Genomic DNA, 12,752 nt, shown 5'->3' on the forward strand with positions numbered 1-12,752 from the left:
GAAACTCCTCATTCGAGGAGGCCGCCCTGACAACGGAGCCACCTACCCATCCCCTCTCTGTCTACAGCACGAGTCGGTAACCGTTTTTTTTTAAGAAGCACAGCCCTTTGTTTTAGTTGTAGCTGACCTTCCAGCCTCCTGCGTTTTTTTTATTTTTTATCCCACTGGACGTCCTTTACCATGGCGGCGAGTGCAAAACGAAAACAAGAGGAGAAGCACCTGAAGATGCTGAGGGAAATGACGAGTTTGCCTCCCAACAGAAAGTGCTTCGACTGCGACCAGCGCGGCCCAACCTACGCCAACATGACTGTGGGCTCATTCGTGTGTACCTCCTGCTCTGGCATCTTGTGAGTATTGAGTTGCAACCTGGCCTTAGCTTAGACGTTTGTGTGCGCCTTGGCTACACCGGGCGAAGCTAAGCCAGTTAGCCGACTAGCGGTAGCTGCCGTTGGGGGTAACCATGTAACGTTCCAGCCGCCGTGAGTTGAGCAGCTTTGACATTGTCTCGCCGTGCTGAATTGGGCGGGGTAGGCGGAGGTGTCAGTGCACCACAAAGCAAAGCAACGCAGCAATCAGCAACCCTAGACGCCATCTAACTTTAGCTTCCAGTGTGAGCCTGCGAACTTATCTTGACAGTTGCAGGCTAGGCAGGCTAGGTAGCCAGCTGCTACTACCAGTTGCTGGTAACGTTAGGAAGGACCACCTAGAAACCGAGCTGGTTGGCTTGGACACGTTATACTGCACACATTAGGACACGTTATACTCCACCCATTCGGACACGTTATACTTCACACATTCGAGCACGTTATGCTCCACACATTCAGAAACGCTCGAATGCGCATTTCAGTTACTCTTGTTGTATTAGATTAGAAAGTCTTCATTGTCCCAATTTGGTTTTCAACAGCAGTCGACAAACCATTTCATAGCATATTATGGTGCAATACATAGAAACATAGATATAAGGAATAAATGTCATCAGATAAATTATCATTACCATATACGTGGCCTACATTTCAAAGACATGCCTAAAGCTTATTTAGAAACCCTGAGGGAACAAATGACCTGAGATATCTGTTTGGTTTGGGCCTCTTAGGGAAGGTTTACCTCTTTCCAGAAGGCAAAAGTGGAAACTCAGCATAAAGACAGTAATGTGGGTCCGCTAAGATGACCTTTGCCCTCTGAGTGGCTCTTGCTTGATATTATATCCTCTTATATTTTATCTAAACTGTGTTGCAAACATGACTGGCATTGCGTAAAAGTTATTTTGAGATAAGTGCAAAACCATTATTGGCACCATCATCAGTTGTATTCAGCCCACCAGTCGACCAACAACTTCAGCCCCAAGTCCCCATTTGTTAACCTCTACGCAGTTCACCCCAAATAATGGCTTAGAAACTACCCACTGCATTGGTAATTTGTGTGTAACTGTTTTGGGTTTTTTTTTTTTTTTTTTACTTTAGATTTTTGCCAGATTTAAAGCCTGTGTGCAGTTGTGTAACCAAGCATCTGTAGCTTGGGATTTGGGATTAGCGAGGCATTCCACTTCTTCCTGTGCAGCTACAGCTGTCCCACCTTAATGGAGCTGTCCAAGCTTGCCTTATTTGACAACCATCCACACCTGCTAAGAAATCTGAAGAGGTGTATTACAGTTCATTGCAGTGTTCTCCAAAAAACATCGACTACTGTGATAAATGACAAATTGACATACATTAAGTGTAAGAAATACCCGTTTGATACCTATATTGCATGACATTGCACCATTCTGCGCAGTGCCATTATTCCCTGAAGACTTTTGCTTAATGCAGTCTTCTGAGAGCACTTCAGTAAACCTTAAAACCCCACATCAGCTGATAAAATACATGCACCCTATTTTTCCCTTCATCCCCCAGCATTGCCAAACCTTTGTGACATACATGCAGATCCTGTGGAATTATGGGTGTAATGTTTTCTCACCATCTGTAAAGTAGGAAATCATTGTCCTCTCTCTGCCACAAAGTTCCACAAATACTTTTTTTTAACTTCATCTCAAGCCTTTGTAAGCGAAAACATTTGACAGGAGTCAATTGACTGTGGGCTGTTAGCAAGTAACTCAATAAACTGATCATCCTGTTCAGCTTATTCTCATCAGCAACCTGCACTGCTCATTTTTCATGCTTTATGGAAATCACCTTGCCTTTTTCCATTTATGAATAATGATTAGCATAAAGATTGTAGGGGAAAGGGATGGTCTATGCCGCGCAGTAAGACCCTCCCCCACAATTTACAGTCTCCTGTTTATCTTACCAGCTTTTGGGGGGCATTTAGAGACAAATTTTTGCATCAGACGAGTGTGGGGTTGTAAGGATTGATGCTTGACTGATAAATGCAGGAAGCCTGGTGTGATTGTAGGCTCAGGAAGTGGTGTGGCCCCACCGCGCTGCTACATCAGCAACATGTGATGTTGTACTGTATGTGTGCAACAGGAAGTGGCAGAGAGGTCACTGTCTGTCTCTTGTTCTTTTTAGCTCTAGAGAAGCATAAACCCTGGCAGTGTAAGAGAGAGCACTTAAGTTCATATCCAGATATGATAAACTGTGTGGGTACTGTCTTGACTTATCATTATGACTATTTATAATTAACAGTGGTGTTTCATTTATACTTTTCAAGTCAAGCAAAACAAAACCCCTCAGTATTACAGGTGACACTCCTGAGGCAGTCACAAACGTCGTGAGTCTTTTCCCCCTTTATTTTTTTCCTTTATTTTTCATTAGGGCAGTAACGGTGTTAACTTGTTTAGGGGGTGATGGTAGCTACCTACCTCCTAACAACCTTCTCTCTCCATAGTTGTGGTTATTTAATGGGTGGTGTTGGAATCTGCTGTGTAAACACATTCCTTATGAAGGTGGAGGCCTTCCCAGGAGGAACAGCATTCACAATGTCTCTTTCTGGACAATTCCTCATAGCAGGAAGTAACCCCACTTGGTTTATGTGTTCCTGGCTAAGCATGGCTGCAATAGTGAAAATACCATTGCAAGGGTAGGGAGGTGCCACAGACAGCAAAGGTCCAACATTATACACTCAAGCCACTTCATTAGGTATGCTAGTGAAAGCAAATGCATGCACTAGACCAAGTATTGAATTTTTATTACCTCTATGCTAGATGTATGTATAAAAAAAAACTATAGTGTGTTGCATTTGTGAAATGAAAGAACTGATACAGAGAAAACAAAATGGTATTTATGCATACATAGCAGGGATTTATCCATGGTTGGCTTACCTGCGGCTGAAAAGTTCAATAAATAGTGGGTGTGGCACATTGGCAATTGTGACGTACATTTTGAGCAACAAAAAATTAAACACATTTTATTTTAATGTTACAAGATCACCATAAATTCAAATTTAGAATTATGTTTAAAAAAAAAAAACGATCTGAAGTAAAATACATTTGAATTAAAAACTGGATAGCAAGGAGTATGTGCTGCAATGCACTGTGGGAGTTCAGTGTTTTTGGTTGATGTTACAACCATGAGTGTGAGTGGTGTGGCATTCAATGTCATTCAGTTGTTGTGTAGCTCTCTGTTTGCTGTTGAGTGAATAGTTGCCGTGAACGACTTAGGTCAGTGACCTTACTCCCCATAACTCGGCAGAGGGTTAAAAGAGCCGACCCCTGCACTAGTCATAACCTGGAACTGTAAACCTATTCCTGGCCTCTGGACTTTTGATTTCTTAAAATACTGTAGCAACTGTAAAATACTGCAAAGTGTCTAGTGAATGATGGTCTAAGTTGACATTAATGCGAATTAAAAATTGAGCCACAAATTAAGCTTTAAGAGTTGGCATATTCTTGCTACTTAGCAAAAACTGGTTGAAGCATGCATAGCCATTCTTTTGAGATGTAATATCGGCAGTTCCTCTCAGCCTGGAGCTATCACAGTATGCAAATGAGCTCAGTTTTCTTCGGCAGTGCCAGTCTGATGTAGAGACTAGGTCATAATTATTTTACTGCGCAATATGTTGATACTGTTCTGTGACACACTATGCCACGCAGCACACAATCATAAAATAGGTGGACTTTGTTTAAGCTGTTAATCACACTGATGTGTATGTGATTTAGACGTAAGAAGTTTCTTCTCACTGCAGTTTAAGTCTATCTCTCCAAAATAATTAGCCTCCTGTCATTGAACATTGAGTTTGATGATGCTCCAGACTGTCAGATCATAACATAATGTCACTGTACTTGGTACCAGGCAGGATACAGAACCCTGGAATTACCTCACAGTTATATCTTACCTCACAGTTGCTGATACGAGTATTACTCTGATGACAAGGTGACTTACAGCTAAAATATGTATTTCGCATGAAAACAAAATGATCAGACAAAGTTGACATAACCAGTATTAGAAGTCACTATAATGGGACAACTGGGCTGAGATGCTGCCATGATATTTAGTCCTTAAGGGCTTTGGACTTTCTCCCTTAATCTGACCTAGTTTCATGTTCATGAGACTGGGATCTGATCACTTACCTTCCTCAGGCCACTGAAACACATACAGAAAAGCGTGAATATACAGAATCACTCATACATCTACAGACTTGTCTTTCTACCATGAGTTTATAACTGTTGATGCATTTGTTATGGACTGATTTTTTTTACATGGAGTTATTTTAATAATTGGACCTAGAGCATCAAAACCATATCTCAAACCATGGACGTTTCTGTTATTGTTAACGTAGCGGTCATGTTACCTCAGGTTGGGTTTTGGTACTGGTTTCCTGAATTGGTTCGATCCCAATTCATACAGTTAAAATTTGATTCAATAATTTATTTAGAAATATTTTAGCATTTAAACAATTTTACAAAGTTATGAAAGACATTTTTACTTAACTAATGTTTTGCAAATGAAGTCAGCTTTCAGACATCACAGTGCTCTGTGTTGTAGTTTTTTGTTTTGGATCTTCCTCCGATGTGAACTGATCTCATTGCGCACCCTCAAGTGATTTGTCGTGCAAAACCGTCCTCGCGAGAATGCCATGAGATCTCTAACCAGAGTATGCAGGAAATGACATCAGCTGAAAAAAAAAATGATCCAGGGATTTTATGAATCAGTGTTGAACCTTTCCAACAAAACTAAAATTTAAACCAAGCTCTAATATTAACATGTTTTCTGATGTTTTGCACTTGACTTTCCTTTCAGAAAGTTATCGGCATGGCATTACTGGGGAGCCAATAAAGCATTCCCATGGCTATCCTCCACACTGAGCACACACGGGCAGCTTTCTAACTGAAACAATGTGGACATTGTTATTGCATACGTCTGCTTTCAGTCTCGTGTTCCTTAGTGTAAGTTGACACGGTGCCTCGGATGTTCACACACTAACACTGCATGTGTGTCTACTTCTTTGGCTTCTTTAGTCTGTGTCAGAGCTTACTTTTGTACTTGTTGTGTGTGCTGCAAGAACTGACAGCTGATTGGTGGATGTGTAGAGAATGAGAGGGGAGATGAAAACAAATTCTGTAAGGGGTAACAGCAGTGAATAATTTAGCTATCTGGTCTAGAGTTTCACTGACTTTAGGATCTGACTACGCCACGAGTTTGTGTTTGTAGTTGTGACAGTGACGCTCTCATTTCCTAGACAGTTGTGACAAGCAAATGAATGTTAAACCTCATCAGTTCTACACTACATTCAGTGTCAGTGCTCAGTTGTGTTTTTGTGTTTAAGTACTTAAATGAAGTGAAAATAAAATATTAAGCCTATCAGTTCCTTTAGAGCCAAAGAGGGTACCTATCTGCCTAGATTATAATACCGGGATATAGGACTGCTACTTTTATGACTTTTTTTTTATTTTGTTCATTGATCTATCAATTATTTCTTCTGATATATCTAATCTGACAATTGTTTCCTCGGTTGACGACAACCCTTCCATTAATTTGCTAAATTAAAACTAAATATAAATATAAATATAAATATGTAACTTCCACCATACCATTAAACTGAATATTTGAATTAATATTTAACCAATGATGCCAATTATAACAAAAGGCAAGGTTTTCATATTTTTAGATCTGATTAGGAAATGTATTGTTTACTATATTCTGATATTGACCCTTTAAACCTAATCCTCAAAATGTTCGCCTGGACTTTTTTTTCTTATTTTGACTGTAGAAATGTCCCATATGATTTTGCCCATTTATCCTACATACCTGGAATTTTGAATATCTGGCAGTTATTCACAATTTAATGCTTGTTGTAAGAGTGGAATAATCTTGGCAAGTGAAATTATTGTAATGACACCATATTGGCTGTAAAGCACAAGATCTCAGCATTGGAATTCTGAATTCTCATCTCAACCGTGACATAATTACAGTAATTCAAAGTGCGCTTGCGCAAACGTGCCACCAGCAACACATTCAAGTTTAAAGGCTTAATTAGAGGTGGATAGTGTTGAGAAATGTAATATTTATCTGCAAAACGGAGTTTACTGCCACTTAAAGCTTAATGTTAATGGTTAATCAACGTGGTTCAGTTTTATAGGTCTATAACGTCTTGGAAGTTCATTGGAAAAAAATCTTTGCTATTACCGCTAGGAATGTCCCTATCAGTATCTGGGGATTGGTAATGATGGGCAGTTAAAGCATATTTAAAATGATCAGATATATCAAGTTGAGCATGCAGCCAAGCCTCATCTTTTGTGTTTGTTTTATGGCCACCATAAACCAAAATGTTTGTTTAAGGACATGACTAAACGCATCTGCATCACCATGTACTTTACATAGCTGAAAAAAAGATTTCCGTTTTTTTCAATGCTGGTCTAAGCAGTATTACATTTTAATATTTGTCGTGACCTTGTGAATTTTCAAGTTAAGCTATACACAACTATTTAGAAAGATATTTAAGTTTATTTGCTTGTTATGTTGTTCAAACCATACAACATGTTTTCATGATAAGGAAGGGTATACTTCTACTGTACTGTATTTTGCACAACAAAGAATGCTGTACTGTTAATACTACTGTAAAATAAAGTGAAAAATCTATAAGGGATAGCCTGCAAGGCGGTGTTTTTTTCCCAGATGTGCTGCAGAGCTGTCAAACTTATTGTAATCATTTTGAAGTTTATTGTACTTCATATGGTTGTACAGTACTGTACCATAAAGAAAACTTTTTATCAGATCTGCCAATACTTAATATTTCGGATTGAGTGCAAAAAAAATCCTGATTGAGGTCCTAATGACTGTAAGCCATTAGTATCGCTGCTGGTTTGAGTTTGGAAAGCTAGCGGAGCTTCTTTTCGAAATTAGGTATACTGAAACATTAACTGCATGTTGTTCAGATATTTTTTTTACACCACTTTGGTCCTGATTGATTTGGCAGACTTCAGAATTGAAGTGATACACTTTGAATAAAATTTAAGATAATTAGGCCTTTATGTATTATACTATTTAATTGTGATTCCCCAATAGATTGCCAGGTCTTATTTCTTATTCTTATTTTTATATTGCATAACTTATTGGTGTACTTGAATTTAATTCTTGATGAGTTGGTCATGGTTATGTTGCTTATGCATGCATACTTATATGTTATAAGTAAACATACTGATTATTTCTTGGGCTGTTGCACTATTGTGTGTGCTGTCAATATTTCACTTGGTGCACTTTGGTGCAGTGGATTAATGAATCCACTGCACCCACTGATGGAAGAATTTAGCTGCTGACATGCTGCTTTTGCTACATGGGCGGTGTCAACAACGAGTGAAGAGATGCTCTGAACAGTGTAAAAGCATCTCAAAGATCTCTGATAATTAAGTCTGTTAGATTCTGCAGACTGCTTTGACCTTCATCTCTTGTAAGTTACTGGTGTTGTCTTTACAATCCAATGGACAAAGAAACTTTTCTAAGACTGTTACTCTGTTTCTCAAAAGAAGTTTTAATATATGAAGCTCTCATAAGTCTTAAAACATTCTGCTTGCATGCTAAGTACTGTTTGGTCACCTTCACAGACAAAACAGGTTGTGACCTTGCAGCTAGTACTACATTAGTTTTCCCTTCGTAGTGGGTCGAGGAAAAAAATGCACAGGCAAGCAGGCCTGGAGCTTAATATAAAAGCCTAATGCCGTCTCTTTTCAAGCATTACAGTTACCAGGCATTTTTAATTTGGGCCATTGTGGCATGAGCTGTGACCTTCTCAGGAAAATGAATAAGGCTCATGTGGGCTAATGGGTGTTACTCCATATCGGCAGTTTCTCTATTAAGGGAGACTGCCCATTCTTTACTGTACAGACAACGTCAGTTTAGTCTGTGTCACTTTAAAGAGAGTTTCGCCCACTTCCTCTGTTCTGTTCAACTTCCTTTCTTTTTTCTGTCATTATGTCTCTCTGTCATCATTCGTGTCAGTCATTTCTCTCTATAATGGAGTCTTCCTATCCTCAGTTACACACACCATCAGGCAGCATTTCAATTTGTAGCTACTGTAATTAAATGTCTCCATTCTGAAAGATGGACTCTGGTGTATGTCCAGATGTAGCATTCATTTGCTGTGTCTTCAAATTAAATTGACCTGTTTCCCTTTTTCCATTTTTCCGTCCACAGACGAGGACTGAATCCACCCCACAGAGTCAAGTCCATTTCCATGACAACTTTCACGCAACAGGAAATCGAGTTCCTCCAGAAACATGGCAATGAGGTGGGGATGACTGCGTGCCCTGTCACACAACACAGTTGATAATTAAGCTCAAGGTTAAATAAACCACAGCTCCAAAGCAGTTTTGGTTTGCACACTGTCCATTTGTTTGGATTTTTGTTGAACTGACTATCTTGCAGAGTTTCCTGTAATTAAATTTGTTGAATTTTTGCTGTATTTATATATTTGTAATATTGCTATAATAATTATTACTACTTAATATAATAAATATTATTGGGTGTTTATGAGCATGTTTGCAGAAAACATGCTGTGTTAAGTTACCGCTAGTGTAATCTTAGAAAATGGATATTTGGACGATGAATGCAAAATGCTAATTGTTTTCAGATAATAGCCAATTGACCCTTTGCTGGCTTTCTGGTGGTTGTTGACTTACCAACCTCAGTCCTTCTACCACAGCTACCACTGCAGATGTACTTATGGTTAGATAAACGTAGCTGTACTTGTATTTTTGTATTGACAAATGTCAGCGTATAAGGAGAAAATATGGCACCGTTATACATTTTTTGCCATACTGTGGCCCCTGACGTCATGGGGCGGGCGATTCCCATGTAGGGATGGGTATCAGTACTTGGTACCATAATTGCACCTGCGCTGATGCAAATGGTAGTAACCAAACCGAAAAGCAATGCAGATTTCGGCACTTCATTTTGGTGACACTGAATTTTTAATTACTGCCCACTGCCCACTGGATACAACCTTAACTATACCCATTCCTATTCCCAAGAGAGAAGAGAGCTTGAGAAAGATGGTGGAGGATAGATAATGGAAAATAGATCATATTCCTGTATCTCTCCAGTACCATGTAGCATGTACTTGTTTTATATTTCATTTTAACGTGCAGTTACAGCTCATTTGGCTTACAAACGGGGCATTGCAGTGTTTCCTCTCTGACATCTTTCAGTGAAAGCATTGCCATTTCCAACACGTTCACCTCCCAGCGTATAATGTGGAAAGTACGCACCGTGTACTTTCAAAATTTTTTGCAAAATGCTAATTGTTTTCAGGCAATAGCCAATTGACCCTTTTTTGGCCTTCTGGTGGTTGCTGACTCACCAACCCGAGGGCTACCGCTGCTGGTAGTAGCTGTAGTTGTATTTCTGGCACGACTTCACCTGCTACTAAGGAGGAGGAAAAGAAACTGTAGAAAGTTCAAGACTACAGCATGGTTTGTAGTATAATAAACAATCTTGTTTAACCTTGTAGCCTTCATTTCATCATCCTTTAGACAAACATAGCTGAAAGCTGATTGAAATTAAAACATGTAAAACCAAAAAAAAGAGCTGCATAAAAGCAAAGTCATATGAATAATACAACATGCCAACTAGGTAAAATACTACATATATCTGAAATAAACAATGGAAAATTGAAATATCTCATACTGAATTTATATTGGAATGAACTGGGCCCTGTAAAATGGAATTGATTGATGCTAAATAAGTCTATGGGCTTTGAGCCATTGGCTACTGGTTTTCTAACCTAGCAGAGTAGGGAATTTTGTGACAACAGGCCAAATCTTAAATATTGCAGAGAGTAATAGAGCAAGTGGGAGCGGCCACAGTGTTAGACAAAGAGCTGCGGACAAAAGGCTGCACGCATCTAACTTCGCCATGCTGAGCCATGCTGTTTGTCACATGGAGCATCAAATTAAACAACAGTTGCCAACATAATTATTAAAATTACAGTACTCTACTTGGCCTTCTTTCCATCATTTCAAATTTGACAAATTCTACAGCCCCTTACTCAGCCATCATAATAATATAGATCTGTACCACACAATGTATTGCAAATGTGAGCCAAAGTGCATCAGCATCATCCCATCATACAAGAGACATTTCTGGTAAACGGAGGATGAAATAGAGCAATGCCACCTGGGAAGCAGAGTCTATTATAAGCTATAACAAAGTGGCAGGGCAGGCAGACATGCAGGAAACTCAAGGTTGGAGCTAATGTGTGAATCCTTCAAGTCTGCTGCATAAATACTGCTGCCTTCAAGTTTTCATGCTTTTTATGTTTTTTCTGTAGAAAGCACAAGGAAAAAACAGAAAAACGGATACAAAATTGTTCACATATTTTGAACTCATCATAAAATAGTGAGCTTGCACATTCTGGTGTAAGCCTGTGCCAGCTAAAGTGAGAGTACAACAGTCTTAAATACAGCACAGGGGTCTTGCTGACTCTTCTGTGTCTTCAGTCCATCTACAATGCTGCCTTCTAAACTGTGTGCACACACATGGAGCATGTAAATCTCTCTTTATAAGATTAGTCAAATACTAGGGAATGCTTTCTGAAACCACAGACCAGAGAAAGGTGAGACACGGGTTGATTTTACACCAAGAACTGTGTTCAGTTGGTCTTAAGCGTAAAGCCAAATCATGTTATACAGCAGAATTTGAACCACAATGTTGAATGTATGACGTACTGGCACATGGTTACAGTTTCAAAACATTCAAGTACATTTTTCTATTAAAATTCACTTGAGTTATTCTGTGTATTCCAGGTATGTAAACAGATCTGGCTCGGTCTCTATGATGACAGAACCTCTTCAGTGCCAGACTTCAGAGAACCACAGAAAGTCAAGGAGTTCCTTCAAGAAAAATATGAGAAGAAGAGATGGTACGTCATATTTGCAAGTTCTGGGTTTGTGCATTGTGCAGACATGTAGCTCTCCTGTTTTTTTTCTCCCTGGCTTGGAATGTCTCACAGGCTGCAGCTCATAGCAGTTAGCCTGAAGCAAGCCACCAAATATGCCTCTTTAATGCACAGAAGCTAGGCCATTACAGCCAAGCTGCTTAATGTACAAGATTCAATTGAAATTCTAGTTTTCAATCCACTTAGATTTATATGAGCTTTAACATAACTGTCAGTAGAGCATTCTGACTGTTGATTGTGATGATTAAAGGGAGGAATTATTTCAAACACTCCGAATAAATATTAAACTGTTAGACATTCATTAAATACAAAAAATTGAACACACACGTTTCCCTTATTGTTCATTCAGACTAAATATTAATTTTAGGCGTCACCTAGTGTGTAATCTCTGAAGTCTGACCAAACGAGTGTGATGATGGGGCAAGTCTCAACATATCACCTCTGCTGCAGACATTCTTAATCACACAGGTCATTCTCTTGAAACGCACAAATAAACACACTAATTGTGTTTTTCACCCTGTTTTTCTTAATGTTTTAAAACATGTTTCTTTCCTGTCAGGTAAGTTATGCATTTGCACTCCAACAAATTTCTCTGTTGTTTTCACATACAGTTGAAACATCCGTTTTGCCAAAAGACTACCCTTTTGAAATCCCATATTTTGTTAATTTTACATCATATTATCTGTATTACTTATTTATCAAGGTAGATTTCATTGCTTTATTAAGTTGTGTTTTTTCGTGTGCTCCTCAGCATGTCTACATCAATTAAATGTATACAATGTGAATTCTCTCCAAGGTATGTACCTCCTGAGCAGGCCAAGGTGGTGGCATCAGTCCATGCTTCCATCTCTGGCTCCTCAAACAGCAGCACCAGCAGCACCCCAGAAGTTAGACCACTCAAATCCCTCCTGGGGGAGTCGGCTCCCTCTCTACACCTCAACAAGAACACACCACCAAATCAAGTAAGACTTGTGAAGCTGTGAAGCACATATACAAGCATTTTCCAGTATCTGTGTGGGGACATCACAACTGAATACTTGAACTTAAAATGTTTTGAGTCTCTAAAAGCGGTTTGGTCCTCACGTGAAATAAGATTCCTTATGGGTTTGTGTGCAGCCACTTTAGAGTCCCCATGTGACAAGAAAAACACACACACACGCTAAATTTGTAATTATTTCTAGAAATGTTGGTTCACCTTTCAGTGGTGGAAAACATTGCAGTTGTTAAATGATTAAACCACATGTACCAAACAAACTGATTTTTACAAGGCACATATATTATCATCCGCTGTCCGCTAGCAGTGATGGATGTACAGCTGGTTGATATAGGTTTATTCCTGAGCAGGATTACTAATCTGCACTACATACTTGTAATTAATTAACAAATTAGTCAGGACTTTACAAAGGATTTACAAATAACAAATGCAA

At 39.1% G+C, this 12,752-nt stretch overlaps 1 protein-coding gene across 7 annotated transcripts in view; it reads left to right on the forward strand.

Moving 5' to 3' along the window:
* Window positions 1–12,752, forward strand: part of agfg1a (ArfGAP with FG repeats 1a) — a 24,736-nt gene continuing 11,984 nt past the window's right edge. For 4 of the 7 annotated variants that reach the window (XM_047594158.1, XM_047594159.1, XM_047594160.1 and 1 more), the window contains exons 1-4: window positions 2–347; window positions 8,565–8,658; window positions 11,174–11,289; window positions 12,122–12,287. In XM_047594158.1, the coding sequence (XP_047450114.1) occupies window positions 181–347; window positions 8,565–8,658; window positions 11,174–11,289; window positions 12,122–12,287 (543 nt within the window). In that variant the 5' untranslated portion in view covers window positions 2–180. Of the gene's footprint in view, window positions 348–8,564; window positions 8,659–11,173; window positions 11,290–12,121; window positions 12,288–12,752 lie in introns of all 7 variants that reach the window. The other 3 variants (XM_047594162.1, XM_047594163.1, XM_047594156.1) reach the window with 2 other exon arrangements.

This window comes from Mugil cephalus, chromosome 9 (genome assembly GCF_022458985.1).
Source record: "Mugil cephalus isolate CIBA_MC_2020 chromosome 9, CIBA_Mcephalus_1.1, whole genome shotgun sequence".
Taxonomy (NCBI): domain Eukaryota; kingdom Metazoa; phylum Chordata; class Actinopteri; order Mugiliformes; family Mugilidae; genus Mugil; species Mugil cephalus.